The sequence below is a fragment of the Lynx rufus genome, unplaced genomic scaffold (genome assembly GCF_022079265.1).
Source record: "Lynx rufus isolate CCGP_SWC_20201006 ecotype Redwood Valley unplaced genomic scaffold, mLynRuf1.p SCAF_2, whole genome shotgun sequence".
Taxonomy (NCBI): Eukaryota; Metazoa; Chordata; class Mammalia; order Carnivora; family Felidae; genus Lynx; species Lynx rufus.
This window is the reverse complement of record NW_025814834.1, coordinates 29,505,789-29,532,386: the sequence shown is the minus strand read 5'-3', so window position 1 is coordinate 29,532,386 and position 26,598 is coordinate 29,505,789. Positions and strand designations below refer to the sequence as shown.

General features: G+C 37.3%; 1 protein-coding gene across 1 annotated transcript in view; it reads left to right on the top strand.

Moving 5' to 3' along the window:
* Positions 1 to 26,598, top strand: part of ADAM23 (ADAM metallopeptidase domain 23) — a 171,463-nt gene that overhangs the window by 101,782 nt on the left and 43,083 nt on the right. Inside the window, exons 5-14 of the mRNA XM_047085609.1 lie at positions 568 to 650; positions 1,844 to 1,907; positions 6,792 to 6,864; positions 10,381 to 10,457; positions 12,392 to 12,457; positions 19,316 to 19,387; positions 21,495 to 21,658; positions 22,774 to 22,858; positions 23,852 to 23,942; positions 26,482 to 26,530. Of these exons, the coding sequence (XP_046941565.1) occupies positions 568 to 650; positions 1,844 to 1,907; positions 6,792 to 6,864; positions 10,381 to 10,457; positions 12,392 to 12,457; positions 19,316 to 19,387; positions 21,495 to 21,658; positions 22,774 to 22,858; positions 23,852 to 23,942; positions 26,482 to 26,530 (824 nt within the window). The remainder of the gene's footprint in view (positions 1 to 567; positions 651 to 1,843; positions 1,908 to 6,791; positions 6,865 to 10,380; positions 10,458 to 12,391; positions 12,458 to 19,315; positions 19,388 to 21,494; positions 21,659 to 22,773; positions 22,859 to 23,851; positions 23,943 to 26,481; positions 26,531 to 26,598) is intronic.

Here is a 26,598-nt window from a genome sequence, read left to right as displayed (position 1 = left end):
GTAAACAGTAGGAGAAATCGATAAAAGAGTTAAAGATGGTTGCCATGGAGGTGGGGAGAGAGGGAGAAAGTAACTGCTCTATTTTTTTAAATAGGCCTTGTAGTTACTACTTGAATTTGAAAGTTAAGTTCATATAATACTTCCGAAAAAATTTTAAACTAATTTAAAAGGTAGGAAGGCAAATAATAAGGTTTTACGTAGCTTTCCATCAAACACAATTATTAGCAACACCTTTGGGGTCTCTCCTCAGGTAGGTAGAAGACCTTATTCCATAACAACATCAGGTACGTATCTACTCCCTTACATGTTTACAAAAAGTGCATAAGTTGTACCAGTTGCTTTGGTTTTTTTATTCCTGTTATGGTTTTTTTTCTCCTTCATTAAATTTAATAACACAACATCATTATAGAAAAGCTGAAAAATTGCTTAGTGCCTTTTCAGATTTCATATCAACCAAGAGCAGTTTCTAGGACCATCTTTGCCATTCTTTTGGTTCACAGAAGCTTCTATAAGAGTGAATGATGACAAAGAAAGCTTTGTTAATCAATTAACCCTTCTGCTTTGTAGGGTGGGGAGCACTGTTACTATCACGGAAGCATCCGAGGTGTCAAGGACTCCAGAGCAGCTCTCTCAACCTGCAACGGACTTCAGTATGTGGGATTCTCAATGGGAGAGTGAATTTGCTTTCATCCATTCACCGTTTCCATCTTTTCTTTCACAGATGTTTGTTGTAGGCAATCTTCTGGGCTGGTCCCATGTTCTGTTAACATTTAAAGTTTGCAGGAGATTCAGAGATTAAACAAGTGATTACACAGATTAATATTTAATTGCCATTCTGGTAATTGGAACTGTGAAGGGGAGCATCAGGGACTTACGGGGTGACCAGGAAGGTCCAGGAAGGTTTCCCAGAAGTGTGTGACAGAGGACAAGCAGTCAGGTGGTATTGGTCAGGTGAGGATGGGGGGCCAAAGAGAGAAGTTCGTACATCGACTTCAAGGCAGTCTCTAGAAAAACCTCTTTAAACACCTTTTGCATGCAAATAGTAACACTTGATGTAAGGATCTAGTTGTGGCCATGGGGTGGAAAAGGATCTTGAAAATCTTATCTTGCTATACCTCTCAAAATTAAATGCAACAGAGTCATACTGCTTAATGGAAATTCATGATTTGCAGCCATAAGTATACTTCTGTTTTCGTCTTCAGAATCAGATGGTTTTATTTTTTTAAAGTTTGTTAAAATGAGAGGGAGAGAGGCAAAGAGAGAGGGAGAGAGAGGTTTCCAAGCAGGCTCCACGCTGTCAGCACGGAGCCCCACGCGGGGCCCGATCCCATGAACTGTGAGATCATGACCTGAGCTGAAATCAAGAGTTGGAGGCTCAACTGATCTAGCCACCCAGGCACCCCAGGATCAGATGGTTTTAGATTATTCTAATGCACAAATTACCTATTTTCTTATAGATGATGTTGGATTTGTGTAACAAATTTGTACTAGTTGTACATTGTCTGGAATTATATAACTTGACATACTGGAACTGTATGAATAGTCTTGTTCCAGATTAATCATCTGATCTGTCCATTTTGTTTCAAAAATCAATTATAACATTTATAATATGTATGCTTGTGGGATACACTTTAATACTTCCTGTAGCCTATCTGCTGTCTAGTATAGTGCTGAGACCACAGTGGGATTCCATACAGATACATGAATTAGATTTGGGGCAGTATAAAGACATTTGTCCAGATATACTCTTCATTTGTAAAGATGCAGTATGAAGCTCATTTGCTGTTTCTTGCTGTTTGCTATATTTGTTAATTTTCTCCTTGTGTGGTTTCTTGTCTTGTAGTGGTATGTTTGAAGATAATACCTTTGTATATATGATAGAACCCCTGGAGCTGATTCATGATGAAGTAAGTCTGTGACCTTAGTTTCCTTATGGTGTTTTATTCTTTTTTTAAATTTTTTTAACATTTATTTATTTTTGAGAAGAGAGAGACAGAGCATGAGCGGGGGAGGAGAGAGAAAGAGGGAGACACGGAATCTGAAACAGGCTCCAGGCTCTGAGCTGTCAGCACAGAGCCCGACGTGGGGCTCGAACTCACGGACTGCGAGATCTTGACCTGAGCCGAAGTCGGACACTTAACTGACTGAGCCACCCAGGCGCCCCATGGTGTTTTATTCTTTTATCATCTTTGCCTTTGAGCCATAAAGAATATTAAGCAGATGTCAGTGTGCATTTATATGCAACACATTTTTTCAAACGTAGAATGACACTGTGAGTTTTGAAGTTTAAATTGCACATCCCAGGTCTTTTGAGAAGCTGGTGCTGGTGTGTTGAATTTAGAATATGCAGATTATGACCTGCTGAAAGGGGGAACACAAGCCACCTTCTTAGGCTCAGCAGGTGGCTCCCTTAGCATTAGCTCCCCCTTCAGGAAAGTGAAATCCATGGTTGTTTGGATTGACGATGCTGTTCCAGTACACTCACACAGGGGAAGTACAGTCATGGGATTTATTACATACAGATCCTGGAATCTGGGGTGGTGGGGCAGTAAGCCAGAGGCAGGGCAGTCTTCCATCCCAGGCCACGAGTGGGCCAGGGATAGAGAGCAGGATAGCAAGCGCCTATTACTTACGAGGTGGTTGGAGTAGAGGTCCCTAACTTTTAGCAGGATTAATTCCAAGTGGTTATTTTATTTTTTTATTTTTTATTTTTTTTGAAATTTATTGTCAAATTGGTTCCATACAACACCCAGTGCTCATCCCAAAAGGTGCCCTCCTCAATACCCATCACCCACCCTCCCCTCCCTCCCACCCCCCATCAACCCTCAGTTTGTTCTCAGTTTTTAAGAGTCTCTTATGCTTTGGCTCTCTCTCCCACTCTAACCTCTTTTTTTTTCTTTTTTTTCCCTTCCCCTCCCCCATGGGTTTCTGTTAAGTTTCTCAGGATCCACATAAGAGTGAAACCATATGGTATCTGTCTTTCTCTGTATGGCTTATTTCACTTAGCATCACACCCTCCAGTTCCATCCACGTTGCTACAAAAGGCCAGATTTCATTCTTTCTCATTGCCACATAGTACTCCATTGTGTATATAAACCACAATTTCTTTATCCATTCATCAGTTGATGGACATTTAGGCTCTTTCCATCATTTGGCTATTGTTGGGAGTGCTGCTATAAGCATTGGGGTACAAGTGCCCCTATGCATCAGCACTCCTGTATCCAAGTGGTTATTTTAAAAGGTGCCCTGGGAAAACCAAAGCAGGAACTGAGAGTGGGAATCCTGAACTCAAGTTCTTATCTAAATGTCCAGACTCTGGGTGTGAGCAGGGTTATCAGGCTGTAAAATGCTTAGGCAGCAGCTCAGAAACACAAAAGTTGTTTTTCTCATCAAACAGGTCACACACCAGTAAGGGATGATAAGAGGTGACAGATCTAGGCTTTTGGAAGTGAAGGCAGTTCTTTCCAGTCTATAGAGCAGAGAGGACATTTTGTTTTGTAGTGACCATCTTCTTTTCCTTTAAACTAGCTTTTATTACCACCACTTCTTTAGATAATTGTATACCCATATACCTAACTTTTATGAGCCTAAGAATCTTCAGTGGGGAAATGTGTAGTTGAACTATGATTATATTAGATAGTATTTAGTTTTCTTTAGAGGTAGGGAAAAAAAATGATGCCTACAGTTATGCACAGGCCAGCAACCTAGATAGGAAACCATGAGGGCATTATGCTAAGTGAAATAAGTCAGACAGAGAAAGACAGATCTTGCTTATATATGGAATCTAAAAATACTGAACTCAGAAATAGAGAACAGGTTAGTGGTTACCAGAAGCCAGTGGGGGAAATAGGTGGAAGTGGTCAAAAGGTACAAACTTCCAGTTAGAAGATAAATGAATTCTGAGAGATAACGTACAACTTGGTGACCAGAGTACATTTGTATATTTGAAAGCTGCTAAGACATTAGGTATTAAAAGTCCTCATTACAAGGAAAAAAATTGTAGTTGTGACATGACAGATGTTAACCACACTCTTTGTGAAGATTATTTTGCAATATATACATATAGCAGATCATTACATTGTACACCTTAAACGTATACAACATTATATGTCAATTTTATCTTAATAAAATTAGGAAAACAAGAAATCATATACTCTTAAGAGTGTTGCTCACTAATAGAATGTAAATAGATCTGAAATTTGGTCTATATTTGTTAGGTATTGTAGTGAAAGCCAACTACAGGCTGGGCACTATTTTAGGTGCTGGGGATAAAGTGGTGAACAAGACAGACATAGAGCCTGAGGCTCATAGAGGTACAGGGGGCAGACAGCGATAAACAGGATGAGTAAGTAATTACATATTGTATGTTGGACAGTGGTACGTGCTAAGGAGAAAAAAAAATGAAGCCAAAATATGAAGGTAGAAGTAAACCTTCATATTAACCATCCAGAGAAGAGCGGAATGAGATGGTAGTTTTGAAGGAGGACTTCCAAAAAATTAGGGAGCTGGAAGAACATTCCAGGAGAACAGCAAATGCCCAGGCCCCGAGGCAGGATTGTTTCTAGCGTGTTGTAGAAACTTTGAGGAACCCCGCTGGTTGGAGAGGGGTGGACAAAGGGGAGAATGGTAGGAGATGAAGACGCTGACAGGCGGCAATAAGGGGAGTCATAGCAGTGAAGAGAGCTGCTAATGGGAAGATAATATTCTGAGAGTAATTGAGTCAGAATATTGCAATCATTTGATGGGGAGGAGAAAACAGTTTTTTTTTCTCTTTAGAGATTTCACATGTAGATAAAATAAGTTTTGAGACAGATACTGGTCATTTAGACTGTTGATAATCACAATTGAACAAACACGTATTTTCTTTGTCGTGGCGATGTATATATAAATACCTTGTAAATTTCACATTTGAGACAGAAATGCCATTAAATTTTAAATGTTTAAACCTGTTTTCTTAAACCTTATCGTTTTTCAACTGGTAAATTTAAAAACTACTGGATAACAAAGATACTCTCCACCCCCCCCACCCCCCGATAAAGACATTTTGACTAAGTAAATGTTTTTCCCCTACTGTAGTGGTAGGGAAATAACTTGTATATGGCAAGATTATTTGACTCGGTCAGCCAAAAATTGGCTTTGATTTCTTGCATTGATGAATGGTCCTGTTACCCTAAACAGACCCCCAAAGAACAAAACAAAAAACCCAAAATAACAACTCCCTAAGCCTCAGAGTTTTTAAAAATATAAAATAAGATAATTTTTCTGTGCATCCCTAATAGGTCAATTTTTCAGGTTTGATGAATTCATAAATGTACGTGACTATGTTTAATAAACTGTTGAAAAGGTTTATAAACAAATTGTTATTGTCATAGTATTTCAAGTATTGGTTTTATGTTGTTATACCCATAATCATATTCTTCAGGGGCTGATTGTTACATGCTTAATGCCTTTTCTCTTTTGCCTTCCTCCTTACTGCCTACCTTCTGTTCAATTAACAATCTGCCCTCGTCTTCACATGGGGAGAGGGAAAAGAACAGTGCTTGAAACTTTTAAATCAGTCAGTTTTTAAAATTGCGCTGCTCATCCAATTGTGAGTTTCATTGCTCTAGATATCACTTCACTTGTTACCAGAATTAAGAATTTACCAAACTGGAATTTAGATTTTTTGATGTGTAGTTTATTATCATTGGTTTTAGTATGCTTTACAATAAATCAAGTAATATGGATGGGATATTTCTAATGACAATTCATATTATCTCTCAAGTAATGAGTAGCAAAACTCTTAATTATTGTGAGTCTTTTATGTAATCTATTAAGAACGCTCTTTTTATAACTTCCTGATTAAAACTAGTACATTGTAGGAAATCTGGAAAGCAAGAGAAGCCAATACTTAACTACACGGTAATTATCCATTATCCCATCCCCAAGAGAGAATTTCTCTTCACCTTTCAGTATACATTCTTCCAGTTTTTCAATGATATGTTCTCATATATGTTTAAAGTAAATGGGATCACTATTCTGTAATATTATTTTAGCTGAATGATGTATCTCTCTGGGCTGCAATATTTTTATTTGTAAAACAAAGGTAAAATATGCGTTATATAGATCTCTTGTGAGGATTAAATCAGGTACTGTGTACCCTAACAGTATCTGGCACATACCAGGCACTCAGTAATGGAAGCTAATAGTAATAATAGTAATGGAAATAAGATGCTTCTAAAAGCATAGTTACTAGGGCAAAGGATATGAATATTTTCAAGGTCGTTGATAGACATTGCTAAATTTCTCTTTGAACTGTGCTCCCAATTTACTCCTATCAGCAGAGTATGAGAGTGCTTTTTAACTTGCCACCATAATTAACTATGGTTATCATAATTTAAAAACCTTTGCCAACTTGACGGCAAAAATTGGTATGTCTTTTTTTAAATTTGCATTTTGAAGGAGTATTAAAGCATTCATTATATATATCATTATATATATATGTATGTATATGTTCGTTGAGCATTTGTGTTTCTTTTTTTGTGAGTTTCCTATTCATTGCTTTGAAGAAAGCTGAAGTTGAAAAGTAGCTAATAAAACTATGCTTTTATCTACACTGGAGCAATTGGATGGTGCTCTATTTTATTTAAAATTAAAGTTTCAATAAGACATACTTTTCATTGTTGACAGCTAAAATATTAGCATACAAATGTTCCCATTTTCAGAAAGATATGGTAGAAAGTTCTAACACTGTTCCAAAGAAGCTTGATCACATCTTGCTTTTTAATTGTCTGCCATTGTTTTTGTTTCAGAAAAGCACAGGTCGACCACATATAATCCAGAAAACCTTGGCAGGACAATATTCTAAGCAAATGAAGAATCTCAGTAAGTTCTAATTAAGATAGCCATTTTATATTGTGTAATAAGAGCCGTGACTTGGTGGAGCTCAGTACACGCAGGCTTAGTGGGAGGTGGAATTGGTCAGTGGCGAGCAATGTGGGTGGGCAGTGGCATTGCCTGTGGCTGGCGTGTACTGAGGCTTGGAGAGTCATTGCTGATGGAAATACCGAAATACGAAGCCTGGGAGTAAAGCTCTGTTAGGAACCAGAGAGTGTGGCTAAATTTAATGGTGATCTGCAATCAGGTGCATCCTTAAATTTCCTTGGCAGTTTACTGCTGTTTAGCCAATTTGTATTATCTCTCTCTTATGCTCTGGTCCTGAGGCATCTTAAGCACGCTGATGTTGACAAAAGCTTCTTTTGGATTATTGGGGTATTTGATATTATTTCTGTATATTAATGCCAAAAGTCTTTGATAGTTTATGCAAAATCTTATGCCATACATTATTTTTAATTCTAAAATGAATTAAGCACAGTGAAATTCTCCCAAATTTTCAGATATTGAGGGTCAGGTGGTTGTAGGTCAAATATGCATATTCTAATGAGTCTTGAACAGCTCATTACATTTTGGGTGATGTTTGGAAGAAATTGATATTTGCATTATAAATTAATTAATTTGTGAATTATAAATGGAATTAGATTTGTGACCATGAGGATGTGAAATGTTTAATGATTGGCATACTTTTTTCACCTTAGTTTATTTTGATTTTGAGATGATGTGTGTTATCAATGTTGCTGTTCCTTCACGTAGTTATTTTATTTTATTTTATTTTATTTTATTTTATTTTATTTTATTTTATTTTTTTATCATGATAAGTGTGCTGTTTAATCTCCATAACCTATTTCACCCATTTCCCCCCAGCCACCTCCCTTCTGGTAACCATCAGTTTGTTCTCTGTAGTTAAGAGTTTCTTGGTTTGTCTCTTTCTCTCTTTTTTTTCCTTTGCTTATTTGTTTATTAAATTCCACTTATGCATGAAATCATATGGTAATTGTCTTTGACTGACTTATTTTGCTTAGCATTATACTTTCTAGCTCCATCCATGTTGTTGCAAATGGCAAGATTTCATTCTTTTTTTTTTGTGGCTGAGGAATATTCTATTGTGTATATATATATATATATATATATATATATATATATATACCACGTCTTCTTCATCCATTCGTCTATTGATGGACACTTGGGCAGTTTTCATAGTTTGGCTATTGTAAATAATGTCGCAGTAAATATAGGAGTGCATGTATCCTTTTGTATTAATGGTTTTGTAGTTTTGGGATAAATATCCATAGTGCTATTGCTGGATTGTAGGGTAGTTCTGTTTTTAACTTTTTGAGGAAACTTCATATTGTTTTCCACAATTACTGCACCAGTTTGCATTCCCACCAGTAGTGCAGGAGGGTTCCTTTTTCTCCATATGCTCGTCAACACTTGTTTCTTGTGTTGTTGATTTTTAGCCATTCTGACAAGTGTAAGGTGGTATCTCATTGTAGTTTTGGTTTGTATTTCCCTGATGATGAGTGATATTGAGCATATTTTCATGTGTCTGTTGGCCATCTGTATGTCTTCTTTGGAGAAATGTCTGTTCATATCTTCTGCCCATTTTTAATTGGATTATTGTTTTTTGGGTGTTGTATCAGTTCTTTATATATTTTGGATACTGACCCTTTATTGGATGTTATTTGAAAATATCTTTTCCCATTCAGTAAGTTGCCTTTTAGTTTTGTTGATTTTTTCTTTTGCTGTGCAGAAACATTTAATTTTGATGTAATCCCAATAGTTTATTTTTGCTTTTGTTTCCCATGTCTCAGGAGACATAGCTAGTAAAATGTTGCTATGGCTGATGTCAGAGACATTACTGTCTGTGCTCTCTTCAAGGATTTTTATTGTTTCAGGCTTCACATTTAGGTTTCTGATCCATTTGAATTTATTTTTTATGTGGCAAAAGAAAATGGTCCAATTTCATTCTTCCAACATGTAGCTATTGTTGAAGAGACTGTCTTTTTTCCATTGTATATTCATTCCTCCTTTGTTGAAGACCAATTTACCATATAATTGTGGGTTTATTTCTGGGTGTTCGGTTCTATTCCATTGATCTATGTGTCTGTTTTTGTGCCGGTACCATACTGTTTTAATTACTACCACTTTGTAATATAACTTGAAGTTTAGAATTGTGGTACCTTGAGTTTTGTTTTTCAGTATTGCTTTGGCTATTTGGTGTCTTTTGTGATTCCATATAAATTTTAGATTGGTTGTTTCTAGTGCTGTGAAAAATCCTCTGGTATTTTGATAGGAATTGCATTAAATCTGTAGATTACTTTGGGTAGTGTAGACATTTTAACAATGTTTGTTCTTCCAACCCATGAGCATGGAATGTCTTTGCATCATCTTGAATTTCTTTCATCAGTGTTTTATAGTTTTCAGAGTACAGGTCTTTCACCACTTTGGTTAAGTTTATTCCTAGATGTTTTATTGTTTTTGAGGCAATTGTAAAAAGTATTGTTTTCTTAATTTCACTTTCTTCTACTTCATTATTAGTGTGTAGAAATGCAACAGATTCCTGTACATGGATTGCATATCCTACAACTTTGCTGAATTCATTTATCAGGTTTTTGGTGGAGCTGTTAGGGTTTTCTGTATATAGTATCATTTCATCTGCAAATAGTGACAGTTTTACTACTTCCTTACCAATATGGATGCCTTTTATTTCTTTATGTTGTCTACTTGCTGTGGCTAGGACTTCCAGTACTATGTTAAATGAAAGTGGTGAAAGTGGAGGTCCTTGTCTTGTTCCTGACCTTAGGGGAAAAGCTCTGTTTTCCATCATTGATTATGATGTTGGCTGTGGGTTTTTCATTTATGGCCTTTATTATGTTGAGGTATGTTCCTTCTAGACCTACTTTGCAAAGGATTTTTATCATGAATAGATGTTGTAGTTTGTCAAATGCTTTTTCTGCACCTGTTGAAATGATCATATGGTTTTTACTCTTTCTCTTATTGATGTAATGTATCATGTTGATTGTTTTGTGAATATTGAACAGCACTGGCATCCCAGAAAGAAATCTCACTTGAATGTGGTGTATGATTTTTTAAAATCTGTTGTCAGATTCAGTCTGCTAATATTTCAGTTCATCAGGGATATTGGCCTGTAGTTCTCTTTTTTTGCGGTGTCTTTATCTAGTTTTGGTATCAGGGTGATACTGGCCTCATAGAATGAATTTGGAAGTTTACCGTCCTTTTCTATTTCTTGAAATAGTTTAAGAAGAGTAGGTATTAACTCTTCTTTAAATGGTAGAATTTATCTGTGAAGCCTCCTGCTCCTGGACTTTTATTTTTGAGGAATTTTTTGATTTCTGATTCAATTTCATTGCTGGTAGTGGGTGTGTTCAAAGTTTTTATTTCTTCCTGCTTTAGTTTTGGTAGCTTTACATAATATTTTAAAAAGATACTCCCATTGAACTGTAGTCAAGTATAAATTTTGGTATTCTTTTTTCTTTTACACAGGTATGGAAAGCAGTGACCAGTGGCCCTTTTTATCTGAATTGCAGTGGTTGAAAAGGAGAAGAAAGAGAGCAGTGAATGTGAGTGTGGCATTGAATCACGGTCAGGGCCGCTTCACTCAGTTAAATTGTGTGCCCAAAATCATATAGTATCTCAGTGTATCTAAAGCAGTTTAAATTTGGGCAACTTCCTCTTACAAACAAAAACAACCAACCAAACTCCTCCTGTGATTTGAGTCTTATGGGCATATCAGCCTTTTCCATTAGTGATATAAACGGATTCCAGTGTCCTATGAACACTGATGGAGTGTATTGTATTAGCTTCCTTTTCAAAGCATGTTCTTACAAAAATTACAGTGTGTTTTTTTCTATTAAAAGTACAGCAGACTTTTTCTCATATGGCTTATATAACAAATTTGAAACATTTTGATAAACAAAAAGTGTAAGGGGAAGCATTAGATTTTGAAATGTTGGCTAATTATGCTTATTTGTATTTCTTTCAAATTAAAAGTTCTGCTACACCAAAATTTGAAGCTGGATGTGTTTTTCTAAGGATCTATTTGATCATTAGTATCATGACAGTTACTAAATAAGAATCATGTAATTATAATCAACAACAATCATATAGCTCCCATGTATTGATAAATGTATAGGAGCTTTGTCATTGAAATTATGTTCCTAGTCTTTTTCATAATAGATTAGAAAGCTGTAATGATGGGGACTGTTTCGTAATTACATGGTGAATGCTATGTAACCGAGAATTAATTCCACAGCATATAGATTACATGGTAATTTACGAGATAACTTAATGAGTAATTATACTGAAAATTGCACATTTTAGATAATGTTTTGCTGAATGTATTTTTTTGTGAAAAAATTAGACCACCAGCCATCAGAAACTTAGTTACAGGTTAACTCGTCCTCTCTTTTATGAGCCTTTCTTCATATTATGGTGATTGTGGGTACAATTTTTGTTTTTTTACTTAGAGACTTTTTTCTTGTTGTTTTCCTTACTCTTGAAGATGTGGTTGGTAATAATAAGTTTTATATAGGCTACTGATATTTCATGATAGTCCACCCTTATCAAATGTAAACTGATGAATGACCTTGTACATAAAGAAAAAAGAGTCCTCATTATTTATTTCCCAGTTATGAAAAAAGAAAGTCCAAATGATGGCTAAAATACTTAGCACTTGCTTTTAAAATTATCTAGTAATAATCAAAATTTAGAAGAACTTGGAAAATAATAATTGTCAATGTTTGTTCCTTTAGGAAGTTGTGTGGTTAAAATGTAATACGTTATTATTATAATTTCACTCCATTGACTTAATGCGTCTTTTGACTATATGTATATATTTTAATTTTTTTTGTTTATTTACTTATTTTGAGAGAGCACATACATGCAAGTGAGGGAGGGGCAGAGGAAAAGGGAGAGAGAGAATCCCAAGCAGGCCCCACGCCATCAGCACGGAGCCCGACACGGGGCCTGAACCCACAAACCAATGGATCATGACCTGAGCCTAAACCGAGTCAGACGCTTAGCTGACTGAGCCAGCCAGGCTGCCCTTCTCTTAACTATATTGATAGCTGTTCCACGTGTGCTGTGCTATTCTTATTAAATGAATTTTAAGTAGATTTTCTTTGAAGTTTGAAGTAGATATGAATCTTTTTTTGGTCACAGTTTAATGCCAAAAAAATTGAGATTACTTATTTTAGCAGAATTATACTGTGCATTTTTCTCTAGAATATTTTTACATATGAAAATCATATAAAAATAACATGGGCTGTTCTTTGATGAGTATCTTAATGATAATTAAATACAATTCTTCTCTGAATACTTGAATGTTTGCCCACACTTTACAGTCACTTTCTTTGATCTCCTCACCGAGTTTCCTCCAGGGTGTTTATAAAGTTAGCAGGAAGGGGTTCTTTGGAAATTCAGTCAATCTCCAAGTTCAGAGTTAGCATCAGAGATATAGCTGACCACTCTGACCATATATATTTATTTTCCACAGCCATCTCGTGGTGTGTTTGAAGAAATGAAATATTTGGAACTTATGATTGTTAATGATCACAAAACGGTAAGAATATAAGGAATTAGTGAGTTTTAAACCTGGTAGCTTGCTTAAGAAAGAATACATTTCACTTTATATTTAAAAATTATTTGTTACTTACTAAGGCCAATATATTTAGATGTTTTATTTCTTTGGAACTATTGAATGGCTTGATTTATTTCATGGTGTTTGGAAACAGTGGGTTTTATAGAATTTTCACAACTCTAAACTTTCCTTTTATTTAGTGATTATAATTAATGAGTTTAACTATCTGTTTGATGTCTTTTACACATCTTCATTTAAAATTTTTATCCTCTACTTTTCATCATCTATTTGGCCACTACGTTTTTTTTTTTGTTTTTTGTTTTTGTTTTTTTAATTTTTTTTTTTTACATTTATTTATTTTTGAGACAGAGAGAGAGCATGAACGGGGGAGGGTGAGAGAGAGAGGGAGACACAGAATCTGAAACAGGCTCCAGGCTCTGAGCTGTCAGCACAGAGCCCGATGCGGGGCTGGAACTCATGGACTGTGAGATTATGACCTGAGCCGAAGTCGGTCGCCCAACCGACTGAGCCACCCAGGCGCCCCTGGCCACTACGTTTTTAATTTTATCACGTGTCTTTGTTCTGCTAACATTTTTTTCTTAGTAATTATTATGGCCTGTGACAAAAATAGTTATAGGAGATAAACATGTATAATAAAGGCATATCCAAAGAGACTATCTTTGATGATTTATCTTCTTTAAATTTTAGAAAGATGAATAATATTGTGTTACTTATGTCAAAGTAAAATGTAAGTTAGTGTGTCACCTCAGTAACACTTAAGAGAAATGAAAAATGATTATTGCCTCCTTTAGCCCTTCTTGAAAATAGAGTAGAAACTTTCTTAACCTTATTTTGCTTAATCATGTCCCTTATAAAATGGGTTGGCTGAAGCCTACAGCTTTCTAAAGAGTCTAACCAACACTTGGGGTATGCTGATAAGTGTTTAACACCCAACTCTCTGGAAAAAAAAAATACCTTGATTTATAATGTTTGCTGATATCGGTGCTGTAAATACTCCCATCGTAGCTGATTTCAAGCTACCCAAGTGAGGTCACTAAATGAGGAGCTGGAAAAAGTTGCATCCAGTTGGCTCTCGTGAACTGTTGGGAGGGGGCTCCAGAACCCCATGGCCACACTTCCCAGACTGGGTAGGCCAGTCGTAATTTTTGTTGTAATTACATAACTTAGTTAAAAAATTATATAAACTAAAACAAAGAGTACTTGCTTTTATTAAAACTCAGTTACATTCTGGAAAGATGAGAATCTTTAAGAAATACCTGAAAGTCAGGTATGGGTGAAAAACCTGTAAAGGATTGCAGCAAAAATTCAGATTGCCTCGCATATATCATTAAGTCCTTTTTTTAAAAAAAGTTTTTTTAACATTTATTTATTTTTGAAAGACAGAGAGAGACAGGGTACTAGTGGGGGAAGGACAGAGAGATAGAGGGAGGAGACAGAATCCTAAGCAGGCTCCAGGCTCTGTTGTCAGCACAGAGCCTGATGTGGGGCTCAAACGCATGAACTGTGAGATCATGACCTGAGCTGAAGTCGGATGCTTAACTGACTGAGCCACCTAGGCACCCCAAGTCCTTGTTTTATTTTGAGGAGACCAAATTAGATTAGCAGACTACAGGGTAAAGTGACAACATGAAATTCTAATTAGTAGAGGCTACTCAAAAAAGGCCTTGAAACCGTGTATTTAAAAATGTGGTGACTTAATTTATTTTTAAACTTTTATTTGAATCTCTACTTTAACAGACATTTTCCATTAAGTTGCCAAGTACTAGTTCAGTTATGTTAAATATTATTCAGTGGAATACCTCTTCATTTTATATGCAGATTTATTTTATTTACCAGTAGCTTTTTTATATATTGCTTGCTATATGTTAGAAGCAGCAGAATTTATCAGAATTACATACAATTTAGGAGAGGTCTTTTCTGGTGGGAAGGAAAACCAAATGAATTTTAGCTAATGAACGCTAAAAAAGGAGTTTCAGAAGGACATTAATTTTCTTGAAACCCCAAGATAATTTTTCATTTGAACTATTTTTGTTGATTGGCCCAATGAGTTTTTATCTAGCTACTTCTCAGTCCTTAGCACTGTGGTATGTTGTGAAATTAGGGCTTTAGACACTTAAGCTTTTTCTAATACCCATTATATAAATACTTTTAAAGTAGTGGAAGCAATAATTAAGCTACATGCAATGCCTTTAAATTCACAAAGTACATTCGCATATAGCTGGGAATTAATAGAACAGTTCTCCAACCAATTACTTGTAATTCCACATTTCCTGGTCCACCATACTTTATTGGGAAGGTACAGAAAGCTATAAATCAAAGAGTAGATAGCAGTAACTGTATAAATAGAAAAAGAAAAACATTTTAAATTTATATGCTTTGAATTTATTTTTTAATCCTTTTAAATGGAAGCATGTGAATAATCTTGTCTTTATCTTATGAGTGATACAGTAGCACCCTCCTATTAAAATACCATTTTCATAGAGATTTTCTGCACATTATACCATATATTCTGTGATAAAGTTAACTTGTTTCCGCTACCAAATTTGTTAATGGTAAACCTTGGTAATTATTTTATTATAATTAAAATTGAGTGAGAACTAGGCATGATATGTTCATTTATCTTTGAAACTAGAAGAAAAGAACCGTAATTTGCAGTGATAAATTTGGAGGCAATGCACAGTAAGAAATGAAAAAAAAAAGTTTTTAAGTAGTTGTTGAATTTGATTGACACAAAGAAGTAGTAATTCAGAACATGGATCAGAGTACTGAAATTCATGTTTTGAAAGTAAAACTGAAGTAGAATAATTACCATCTATTTTTTTAATATCTGAATATTTGCTCTTGGGTTTTAGAATGATCATCCCTGGAATTACTCATCATACAATCTGTGCTAGATGAAGCAGCACAGTTGTTTTGATAACCGTCATCCTTGGGTTGAAAATCAAGCTTTAATTTTAATTTTTTCAAAAAGCAAATTTCTTAAATGTTGTAATTGTTCAGGAAGGAAAGTAAATTTGGCACTTTAAATGTAAATTATTTTCAGTGATCACAAAATGTGAAAGTAAGTTTTATCATAAATGGAGATTGCACAGTTTCTTTGTATGCAAAATTAGTTCTCATTCATTCAGGGACTAGAAACATTTTGCCTACATTCACATTCAAGCTCACCTCTTTAATTCAGAGTAACCTAATATTGGCTTCCTGAAAAAATGCACACACCTTACTTTGAACAAGCATCATGTTTTCAGTGGCTTTCAATTAGAAAAGAAAAATCCCTCAATTTTGTAGAAAGCATCTTAGTAGCTGTCTGGTGGAACCTAATTTGTGAGCCAATTATAGCCTTGATAAGGGTCTGCAAACGTTTCTTTGAGCCACTTGGGCTAAATATAAATATGAAAAACCTTACTCTAATAGACAGTTGGTTGAAATATTTTAAAGTGCACAAGGAAATGTCTTGCTTACATTTTTGCCATGTCCTTATGTATAAGTCAAAGAGTGCAGGTGTGTTGTAACTCAGACATTTTTTTCAATTTAAACTTCAGTTTAAACCCTATTTAAAAACCACCGTATTTATGGGCACCTAACCAATTATGAGTTCTCATCAATAATCATGATTTATTGGGAATATACATAAACTATTTTATAAGAATTGTTAACGGAAAAGTTTTAGCTCCTGTCTGAACCCAGAGTAGGCATTGAATTCCATCTGTGTGACCTGGGATAAGTTCTTTGTCCTCTCTGAACCTCATATTTCTAAAATGGGGCTAATAAACGCCACCTCATAGAATTGTGAGGCGCATATATTTGTTGTAGCAGAAACACTTACTGGTCCTGGTAAATCCTAGCTGCTCGGGTAAATGGCACTTCAGGTGAACAAATCCAATGAGTGCTGCTAGCTGTCATCATTCGTGCTCTCTCAGCAGCCTTGGACGCGGCTCAGCACGCTCTCCTATTTGAAACATTTTCTTCATCTCTCAGCTTCTGTGACACAACAGTCCCCCCCACCTCCCTAGTTATTTCTTCTTAGTCTTGTGTACCTGGCCTCTAGCATTTTGCGAATACCCCTAACTTGGTTTTGGGCTTTCTTTTCTTTCTAGAACTCCCCCAGAGTGCCCACTTCCAGTCTCAACCTTTAACTAGTATCATGACTTTAAACTTGACCCTCTCTACTTTATGCCTCCAGCCTCCTGGATCCATCCTTATGTATCCACTGTCTACTTGCATGCCTACTTCCGTACTGAATAGGCTCATCTCCAACATTTCTGAATCACAACTCTTGATTCCTTGGTCCTAATCTTTTCTTCTCCTAGTCTTTCTCATTATTTTAAATGGCACCACTATTCCCCCAGCTATCCAAGTTCAAAACGTAGGAGTCATCTTTTATTTTCTTCTTTCCTCACCTCCCACATCGTATACATCAGCAACTCGTGGGACCCCTGCCTTCAGAGTGTGTCCACTTACTTCTCTGTCCAGATACCCAGCCTTCCTTACCTCTTACCTGGACCATTGCAGTAGTTTCCCGGCAGGTCCCTCTCCTTGCATGCTGGACCCTCTCTAATTCATTTACCCCACAGTGGGCAGAGTGGGCTTTCTAAAAAGGAAAATAGAGACGTGGAAATTACAAACATGAAATAAGTGAAAAACATCACATTTTGATAGACTTCCAAAAAAGACCTCATTTTGTTAAATTTTTTAACTTGCATGTCATATTTTTCCAGATAATTATATTATAAAAAGAAGTCTACAAAATGGACAAATTAATGTTCAGAAGAAAATAAAGTGAATTGTAATAGGTGCCTTAGAATAGGTGTCAGCTAATATCTTTCCTTTCTTTTTTGTGATGTGTGCTTCTTCACATTGAGACTTTTTAACATTTTCATCACCCCAAAGGGACTTAGTGTTGAGACTTTTGCTTTTAGCTTAAAAAATGTCTTTGACATTTTTTAGTCTGTAGAATTTGCTGGACAACTTAAAATCCTTAGCTATTTACAGCAGCTTCTTTATGCTAGGTTTGAAAACCCTGTTAAAGTACCTTAAATTTTTTCAATCAATACGATGTTTTATGGCCCAGTTATATGCACAGATTGATGTTCACTACCAGTAAAGAACACATAAAGATAGTTCAGGTCAGATTGGAATGCACAGTGGCAGCAGTACTGAGTCTGTTCTGAGTCCAAGTCCATTCAGGTTGGCGTAACAAAATACCACAGCCTGGGTGGCTTATGAATAACAGAAATTAATTTCTCACTGTTCCAGGGGCCAAGGAGCCCAAGACTGTGGTGCCAGCATGGTTGTGTTCTGGTGAGGGCCTGCTTCCCGCTTCATAGCCAGCACCTTACTCTGTCCCCATTTCTTCTAATAGAAGGGGCAAGGGAACTCTCTGGAGCTTCCTTTATGAGGCACTACTCCCACTTATTAGGATTCCACCTCATGACCAAAGCATCTCCCCCAAGCCCCGCCTCCTCAGACCATCATTTTGGGAGTTAGGATTTCAACATATGAATTCAGGGGAATACAAACATTCACACTATGGCAAGTGTTATAAATGTAAATGGTTATAAATTAACGAATGCTACCAAACCAATAGGACGGTACTAATTTATGGCACATTTTTCATGGGTTGTCACGTATAAAATATGATAAAAAATAAATATCAGGTATCTAAGCATGAAGACCTAGATTCTTTGTTTAAAAAAAAAACATAGTACTACGGGTAGAGAGAATGAAATGAAGGGAGCCTGACAAATTTATAGTGTGAAAAGTGGGCAAAGGAGAAGAAAAAAGGAATATCATGGGTTTCCAACATAGAAACATTTTTAATAGTTGTGAAAGACATGTTATTATAGTAATTGTGGTTAAAGACAGATTTTAAGATTTATGGTGCAAATCTGATTCAGTAGTTTTGAGTCTGTTTTCCTTTCTCCTCGGTAGAGGGCGTGATCCCCCTGCGTAGATGTCAGTTTTCCAATGCCCTCTCAAAGACCTGCTGCGCAGTATTTGCTAAAACTGTAGCCCTCCAGATGTTGTTGTGGAATTATTGTTAATTGACTTTTGTTTATTTTCTCAAATAATCATAAATAACCATAAACATTCTTGAAAGCTTCCTGTGGAGGAGGCATTCTTCTGAAAGAATATATTGAAATGTATGAAAGAATGCATTCCGTATCATGGGCAGTATCTAAAATGCTGCCGAGGAAATTTTCTTGGTGTGTGTATGGTCTGGAGTTTAAAGTGAGAAGGGTGTTGTATTGGGCCTAAATTTCTTGGCTAAGCTCTTTGTAAACTGGTAAAGGTGCTTTTAGTGAAAACAAAAAAAGGTTGCATTTGTAGACATTAAGACTGAATTAGCAACTTACTTCTCAGGTGTAAAGCTTCTCACACAGGCTTCTTTTTTTTTTTAATTAAAGTATTTTTTTATTATTACTATTTGTAATATAATTTACTGTCAAATTGGCTTACATACAACACCCAGTGCTCATCCCAACAAGTGCCCTCCTCGGTGCCCATCATCCATTTTCCCTCTCCCCTCCTCCTACCCACCCCAACCCCTCCCCCATCCACCCTCAGTTTGTTTTCTGTTTGCACAGATTTCTACAGGCGCTCTCCTTACCTGGAACTGGTAAGGTGTATTAGATAGAGTGTTGCTGCTTAACAGAGAAATAAAATAGAACACCACCATATCCAACATGGCACAAGCTGAACTGTGTATTTTTGATCCCCATTTGTACTATTGCTGTGAGATTTCTGCTTTTACTGTATTTTGAAATTTATCATGAAATTATGATTTAGCAGTGACTGGTTTATCCTTTCCCCCCCCAGTATAAGAAGTATCGCTCTTCTCACGCACACACCAATAACTTTGCAAAGTCTGTGGTCAACCTTGTGGATTCTGTAAGTATCCTGATTTTCTTGAACCTATTTTTCCAAGATGGAATGGTTTATATTTCTACCTGTTTACTAGTTATTTGAATTCTTTCTTGGGCAAAAGTAAAAATGCCATCCTTAAGCTCATCTGGCTAAGAAGTTATAGGGTGGAAACTTCAAAAGAGTAGTGTCCTCAGAGCTAGGAGGGCTGCTGAGTCATTCTCAGTATCCCAGAGATGCATTAGTGCTGCTTATAAGTGATGTCCAGACCTGTTTGTCACCAAGCCTATGAAGGACAAAAACACAAGAGAAAATAAACTACCAAAAGAGTATAAATTACACTTGACAAATGAGACTTTGATGATAATAACCAGTTGAGCTTATTGTCTTAAATATATGGCAAGAGAGCTAGTAGATTGAGGTGGAGTATGTTTGGAGAATATAGGAAATACAGTTTTATTTTGTTTTGTTTTGTTTTGTTTTTAACTAACATTTACTTTCTTAGTAGTGAATGCTTCAGATTTTATTTCTAGATGACAGCGTTAAGTGCAGTCCCCAAATGAAACTAATTTGAAACAGTAAAATCTGTATCTTCTTACAAAGACTTCTAACTCTATAAAATCGTTCATATCAATATTTTTTCCCTCTCATTTTGTAAGTTACAGAGAATAATGGTTAAGGTTTTCTTCCTTGTTCCTGCTTTAGCTAGAATTCCATAGATGTGAATATTATTTGCTGTGTTCCAATAACTAGTTCTATTTGCCATAGTCATAGGCTAAATATAGCATACTGCCTTGTGTTCTAATGTAAAGTGCTCTTTTGTTCAGTTAAATATATTTTTATCTGATATTTATTATATGTCCCCTCTTACCTGGGAAAAGAAGACTTTTTATGAGTTGCCAACTATCTAAATGATACTTGTTTTCTCCAAAGAACTGCCTCCTTTTCTGCCTTTGAAACAGTCCCCGAACCTTCAATGTTGTAAATACTCATAACATATGACACCTACAGGGACAGCTAGGTAAAGGCATAATACGGGTGGATGAGCATAGTGGGTCATACAGAGTTAGGACTGAAATTCTGAAAGCCAGTTTACACGTGGGTTATTAATTTTCTGTAATTTCAGCTCTTGTCAGCCGCCTTCTCAGACAAAAACTCTAAGTTAATATGGAAAAGAGAGTATCGGGCACACCTTTTTCGCTGCCAAAGTTGTTGACTTGGTAGCATCTTTGTGTTGGTCATTCTACCATGATTGAATGGAATCACATCTTGCAAAGTGCAGTTTTTGTTTTGGGCTCTCCTATAAGCTGACCAGCTCTAACTTGCTTGTCGTAAAATCATTTTATCTTCAGGTTGAGTCAGGCACGATGGTATTTTCTTTCTTCGGTGGGTTCAAAGACATCCATTATTTTCTTAATTAGCTTGAAAATAGGACAAAGTGACAGCAGTCTTTGAAGTCGCTTAATTGTGTGAATTGTTTAGCTACTGGGCCAGAACTGGAGAAAGAGAGCCGAAAGATACAATTTAAATGTTGTGAATGATGCCACCCCGTGGCGAGGGTGAGGTGGGTGATACGCATCTGCTTTTCCCTGTTGTGGCCCAGATCCACGACTCCCGCTGGCTGTTATTCTAGGTGTCATGTCACAAGGCCTCCAAGGGCAAGCCAGCCATGTTGCTGGTGCTTGTCCAAGGATTTACCAGACTATTCCAATCCTGCAGGACTCGCTGGTCACACTGCGCTTACCCGGAGCCAGTATGTCAGGCTCCTACGTGTCACCTCCTGTGAGGTTTGGAAGGGTGATTTTACTCCACCCTGTTTAGAATTTACGTCCAGACTTTCGAATCTTGACATCCCTACTGTCCATCCCCTACTAAGATGCCTGGCCACTAAATGTGCTCATTTGGGATTGAAATAGTCTAGTAGGAGAGAGGCTGACTTGTGTGATTGTGATTTCTTTTTTTAATTTTTGCTCTTGGAAATGAGAAAGGAAAGAAGATTCTTTATGATGAGCTAATTGTGACCTCATGTTCTCCTCTCACCTCCCCTCCTGTCCTTCCACTGACTCTGAATCACTGATTGTGCATGTTTGACCCAGTGTTTTCCTCCTGCACCTGTCCTGTTGTATACCCTCAGATTTACAAGGAGCAGCTTAACACCAGGGTTGTCCTGGTGGCTGTAGAGACCTGGACTGAGAAGGATCATATTGAGATCACCACCAACCCTGTGCAGATGCTCCATGAGTTCTCCAAATACCGGCAGCGCATTAAACAGCATGCTGATGCTGTGCACCTTATCTCGTATGTACCTGTGGTCTTCGGGTTGGCATTTATCTTGATCCCTTTATTGGACCATCTAAGTTATACATAAGTGTATGGATCCTGAATTGATTTCTTTCTCTGGTTCTATACGTAGCAGGGAGGTAAGCCTTCTGGTGCTGGGAAGGTGGTTCCATGGTCATAAGATTTACCTTCAGAGCATGATCTTACTTTCACACTTTACATCTTGCAGGTGAACTCATGATTCAAGGTGGCTGCTGGTGCACCAGCCTTTATTACGGGCACCAGGAGTACAGGGAGGGAAGAGTGCAAGAGAGCACTCCTTCCAGCTGAGTTAGCTCCATTAAAGTGGATTTCCTGAAAGCTTGCACATATCAATTTTTACCAGTAAATCATTTGCTAGCCCTTTGTCATAGCCACACCTAGCTGCAAGAGAGACTAGGAAATATAGTCTTTCGAGGTGAACCATTGAATAAAATTGAGATTTTATCCTTAAGGAAAAGGATTGCCATACTTTCTTTTAATATAATAAGTGGTTTCCTTGTTCATTCATTACAAAGCTGTTTTCAGACCATCCTCTAAGACCAACCAAATTCCTCCTTCCTTGCCTCTCACCTTAGCTCTTTACTTGTTTCTCTCAGTCCATAATCAGCAACTTCTTTTTTTTTATATATTTTTTTAATGTTTGTTTATTTTTGAGACAGAGACAGATTGAGCATGAACGGGGGAGGGTCAGAGAGAGAGGGAGACACAGAATCTGAAGCAGGCTCCAGGCTCTGAGCTGTCAGCACATAGCCCGACGTGGGGCCAGAACTCACGAACCGTGAGATCATGACCTGAGCCGAAGTCGGAGGCTCAACCGACTGAGCCACCCAGGCGCCCCCAGCAACTTCTAATAATTTATAAATTTATAATAATCAGCCAGTGCTTCGTAGGTGCTCAGTTAATGTTTGTTCTACGGAGATTGCTTAACATAACATAAATCTAAAGGTATTTAGAATGTAGTTTTTGATTTCCTGAGGGAAGTTGAATTTGGGGTATTCAGTGTAGAGTGAGTAGACATGTTTTGGGACATGATGGTCCCATGTATGGTGGCCACCACATTGGCTTCCTGATTGTCCTTTCTTTTTCTGTAGGCGTGTGACATTCCACTATAAGAGAAGCAGTCTGAGTTACTTTGGAGGTGTCTGTTCTCGCACAAGGGGCGTTGGCGTGAATGAGGTAAATTTGATCAATATTCTTAAAGTAGAGCTTTATCTTTGCATCTGATCTCTTTCTTCCCTGTGGCCTAGTTTACATCCCTCTTGGGCTTGTTTAAAATGACAGTGACACCGGGAATAAGGTATAAGTGATTTATATTAGTAAATAGAACCCAAAGTGGTCTTTGGTGTTAAAAAAGAGGTATTGCTTCATTTCATAATGATAGTATTTCATATTTATCAGGCAAACGCATGCCAAAGATTGATCCAGATATTTTTTTCAACTCTATGGATAAGTTTTTATAAACTTATTACTCCTTTCCTGATAACTTTAAGCTATAATGCTCTCCTGTGGATGTTAGGTTTTAATTCATTTAAATCAAAGAATGTGTGATTATATTTAATCAGTATCTTTGGTTTCTCCCTATGTAAAATTTTCATTTTTATGCCTTCTACCTGTCTATCTATAGAATTCATTGAAACAAATGTTTCCTTCATCTCATTGTTTGGATTCCGGTACCTTCATTTATATAAAGGAAATTCTTACAACAGTTGGCGACAGCACTCAAAAAGGCTGAACCAACTATAGCTAAACCCTGATAAATGCCAGGATATATTATAACAAGTTGTAGCCAGTAGCCATCATTCAGTAGAGGCCTCTCTGAGGCCTCTCTGAGCCATCATTCTGTCAAGGCCTCTCTCTCGACATATTTCTAGTAAGTTGAATTTATTCTTGGTTTGGAATGAGTTGGATTGGGGCACAGCCTTTTACGAGTTGTATCTTATGTTTCCATGTGAGAGCATCAAGTTCTGAGAGATGCCACATAGGAAGAGAGGCGTTCTGCTTCTTGGGCCCAGTTGCAAGGAAGAGGTGCTGAGGAACGTATGCCGTCTTTCGATGCTGTGAGGCTCTGCTTAGGGAACTGAGATGATATGTGGTGATGATTAAGAAATAATAACTAGCTTTGTGCACTCTCTCAAATGTTTCCCACACACTTTCAACTCTGAAAAACAGTATGGTCTTCCAATGGCAGTGGCACAAGTATTATCGCAGAGCCTGGCTCAAAACCTTGGAATCCAATGGGAACCTTCTAGCAGAAAGCCAAGTATGTACATTGACCTTCTTACTCACTTTCATGTGCCATTCTGTCTATATAATGCATGTCCGGTCAATAAATAAATATTGTTCATTCCTAAGTCATTATAGTTTAATTGTAGTCTACTTCCTTCCTCTTAAAAAAGATGATCAAATGAGTGACTTAAGGTAATTTTTAATCCGTTTGGGTTGTAGATATCTCTCCTTTAAAATTCATAAAATCATACTCACTTTCTCAGAGTGGGATCAGGTCTTTCTCACACTGCAGAATGTTGGGGGTGAGGTCGATGAGTACTCACTCTCTGGGTTCTAAGCAGCGGAGTATAGAAAGAAACTGGATGCCAGTGAGACTCCATCAGGGAGTTAATAATAGTACATTTGGATCAAGGAATAGCTTAGATCTACTATAAGAAAGCAGCGCCAACTCTAATTAGAATTCCCCACCTACCTACCTCCAACTGAACTCACTCACATGGTCCCATCAGAAGAGTTCAAGAAGAAGCCTCCCCTCCAGGCAGCTCTGCCCTAGGGCCCTTTAAGCCTGGGAATGGGTGGTAGATGTTAACACTCTAGTGGGTAGGCAGTGCCAGGAGGGAGTCCACACAGGGCCCCAGATCCCATCCAGTGGGAAAGTGCAGCCAGTGATGGCTGGTGTCACTCTTCTCACTAATCAGAAGAGAGGAAGATGGAAAGACCGGACTGAGCTTCTGATAGCCAAATATCCAAGGCCCACAATGGTTTTAGGAGTCCATGAAAAATTTGAATTTCTTTAAAAATCAGAATGAAATCCAACCTGGATTATATTAGTCTTTAAACCAACAAAGTAGCAAAATACAATTTCTAATACACTTTGGTGGCACGAGGCCAAAGTGCCTAAGGCTCACAAAAATAATAATGCAACCTTGTGGATAAAAGGACCGAGGTATTCACTCAAATTATTCTCTTAAGTGGAAGTCTGCTCCCCTCTGTGAAACTATCAGACGCTTAAAGTAAAGGTCTCCTTGCCCACCTCACTTCCCCAAAGAAGAAAAGGACAACAATCTACGTTCACATTATTCTACATTTTATACTTTAAAAAAAAATTATTTTTTAATGTTTGTTTACTTCTGAGAGAGAGAGAGAGAGAGCTAGAGCACAAGCAGGGGCAGAGAGAGAGGGAGACACAGAATCCGAAGCAGGGTCCAGGCTCTGAGCTGTCAGCACAGAGCCCGATTCAGGGCTCCAACCCATGGGCCGTGAGATCATGACCTGAGCTGAAGTCAGATGCTTAACCAACTAAGCCACCCAGGCGCCCCAATTTTATACTTTTCTGACGACTCTCAAATAATTGTCATTAATGCACATGCTATGGGAACTTGAAACAAAATACATATCCACGGGCTTCTCAATTTCCTTTTTGGACGTATTAAGTCATCACTTTGTGGGTGTATTAAGTCTGGTGGCACTTCGCAAATATCCGTAAACTTTCATTTATTAATATCTTGCTCAGAGTATTTGCTTTCCCAAGGAAACACACAGTACACATCAAAGGAGGTATTTGGGGTTCCATTAGCGGGATAGATGGCTTTAAAATCTGAAAGAGTAGGGCCAGGTATATGGCCTTGTTTGAGAAGGCTGGGGCTGTGAAGAGGCCAGCGCTGGGGTCAGCAGAGACCTGTTACAGAGTTGGGTGAGGCTCTGCGGTGAGAAGTAGGGGTTCATTACTGATGCCTGGAGTAGTTCCTTCCTAACATGTTTTATTCCTTTATGAATTATTTGTTTAGGTAGATAGTTCATTAGTTCTGAACTTCGATTTTTGAAAAAATCCCATCTGGAGTCTTTCTGTAAAAACATCTGTGTTTATGATAGAAAAAAGAATAGGAAAAATAAAAGAACAGCCCATTACTGTATCAGTATGGCAGTGTCTGACATCCATGTTGAGTTTATGACTAATGTTTAATTTAAATGACTATTTACACTTTTATTTTAGAATGCTCTCTTTTCCTAAACCTTTTAGCATAGTGTTCTTCAAGTTCCGGCCCAACCTCACCTTGACTCAAGCAAATGGAATTCTCTCCTGGAACCTCCGTGTTCTCTGTTGGCGGAGCTTCAGTGATGACTCGTTGTATCTGTGCAAGCGAGCCTTCCAGCTCACAGAGCACATACAGGCGCTCATCTTGCATGAGCCCGCGATCCACTCTGGGAGATAGGCAGAGAGGTTATTCCCCGTTTTCCTCATCAGGTGGAGTTTGGACCAGAACTCAGGCTTTTCATTTCCAGACCAGGCTACTTTTCCCTAAACATTGAGTTCTCTGAGTTACAAACACAAAGAAAGGCATAGTTTTATTCCTTAGCAGCTGTTGTCTTAGGGAGCAACCTATACTTCTGGAAAGGATAAAGAAGTATTGTTTTAAAAGAAATAGGTTTTGTTTGGAGAGACCTCACGTTCTGTATCTTTAGGACATGAAATTGGTGATGAGAATTATCTCAAGAGCTGCAGTGCAAAGTAAAGATGTGACTTTTGTTGTTTCTCCCTTTTTTTTTTCTTGCTTATTATTTCATCGGACTAGAATGTGACTGCACAGAGTCTTGGGGTGGCTGCATCATGGAAGAAACAGGGTAAAATTTCATTATATATGCATTTGAAATATGCCTTTCACTGAAATTGCTGTTTATGATTAGATACA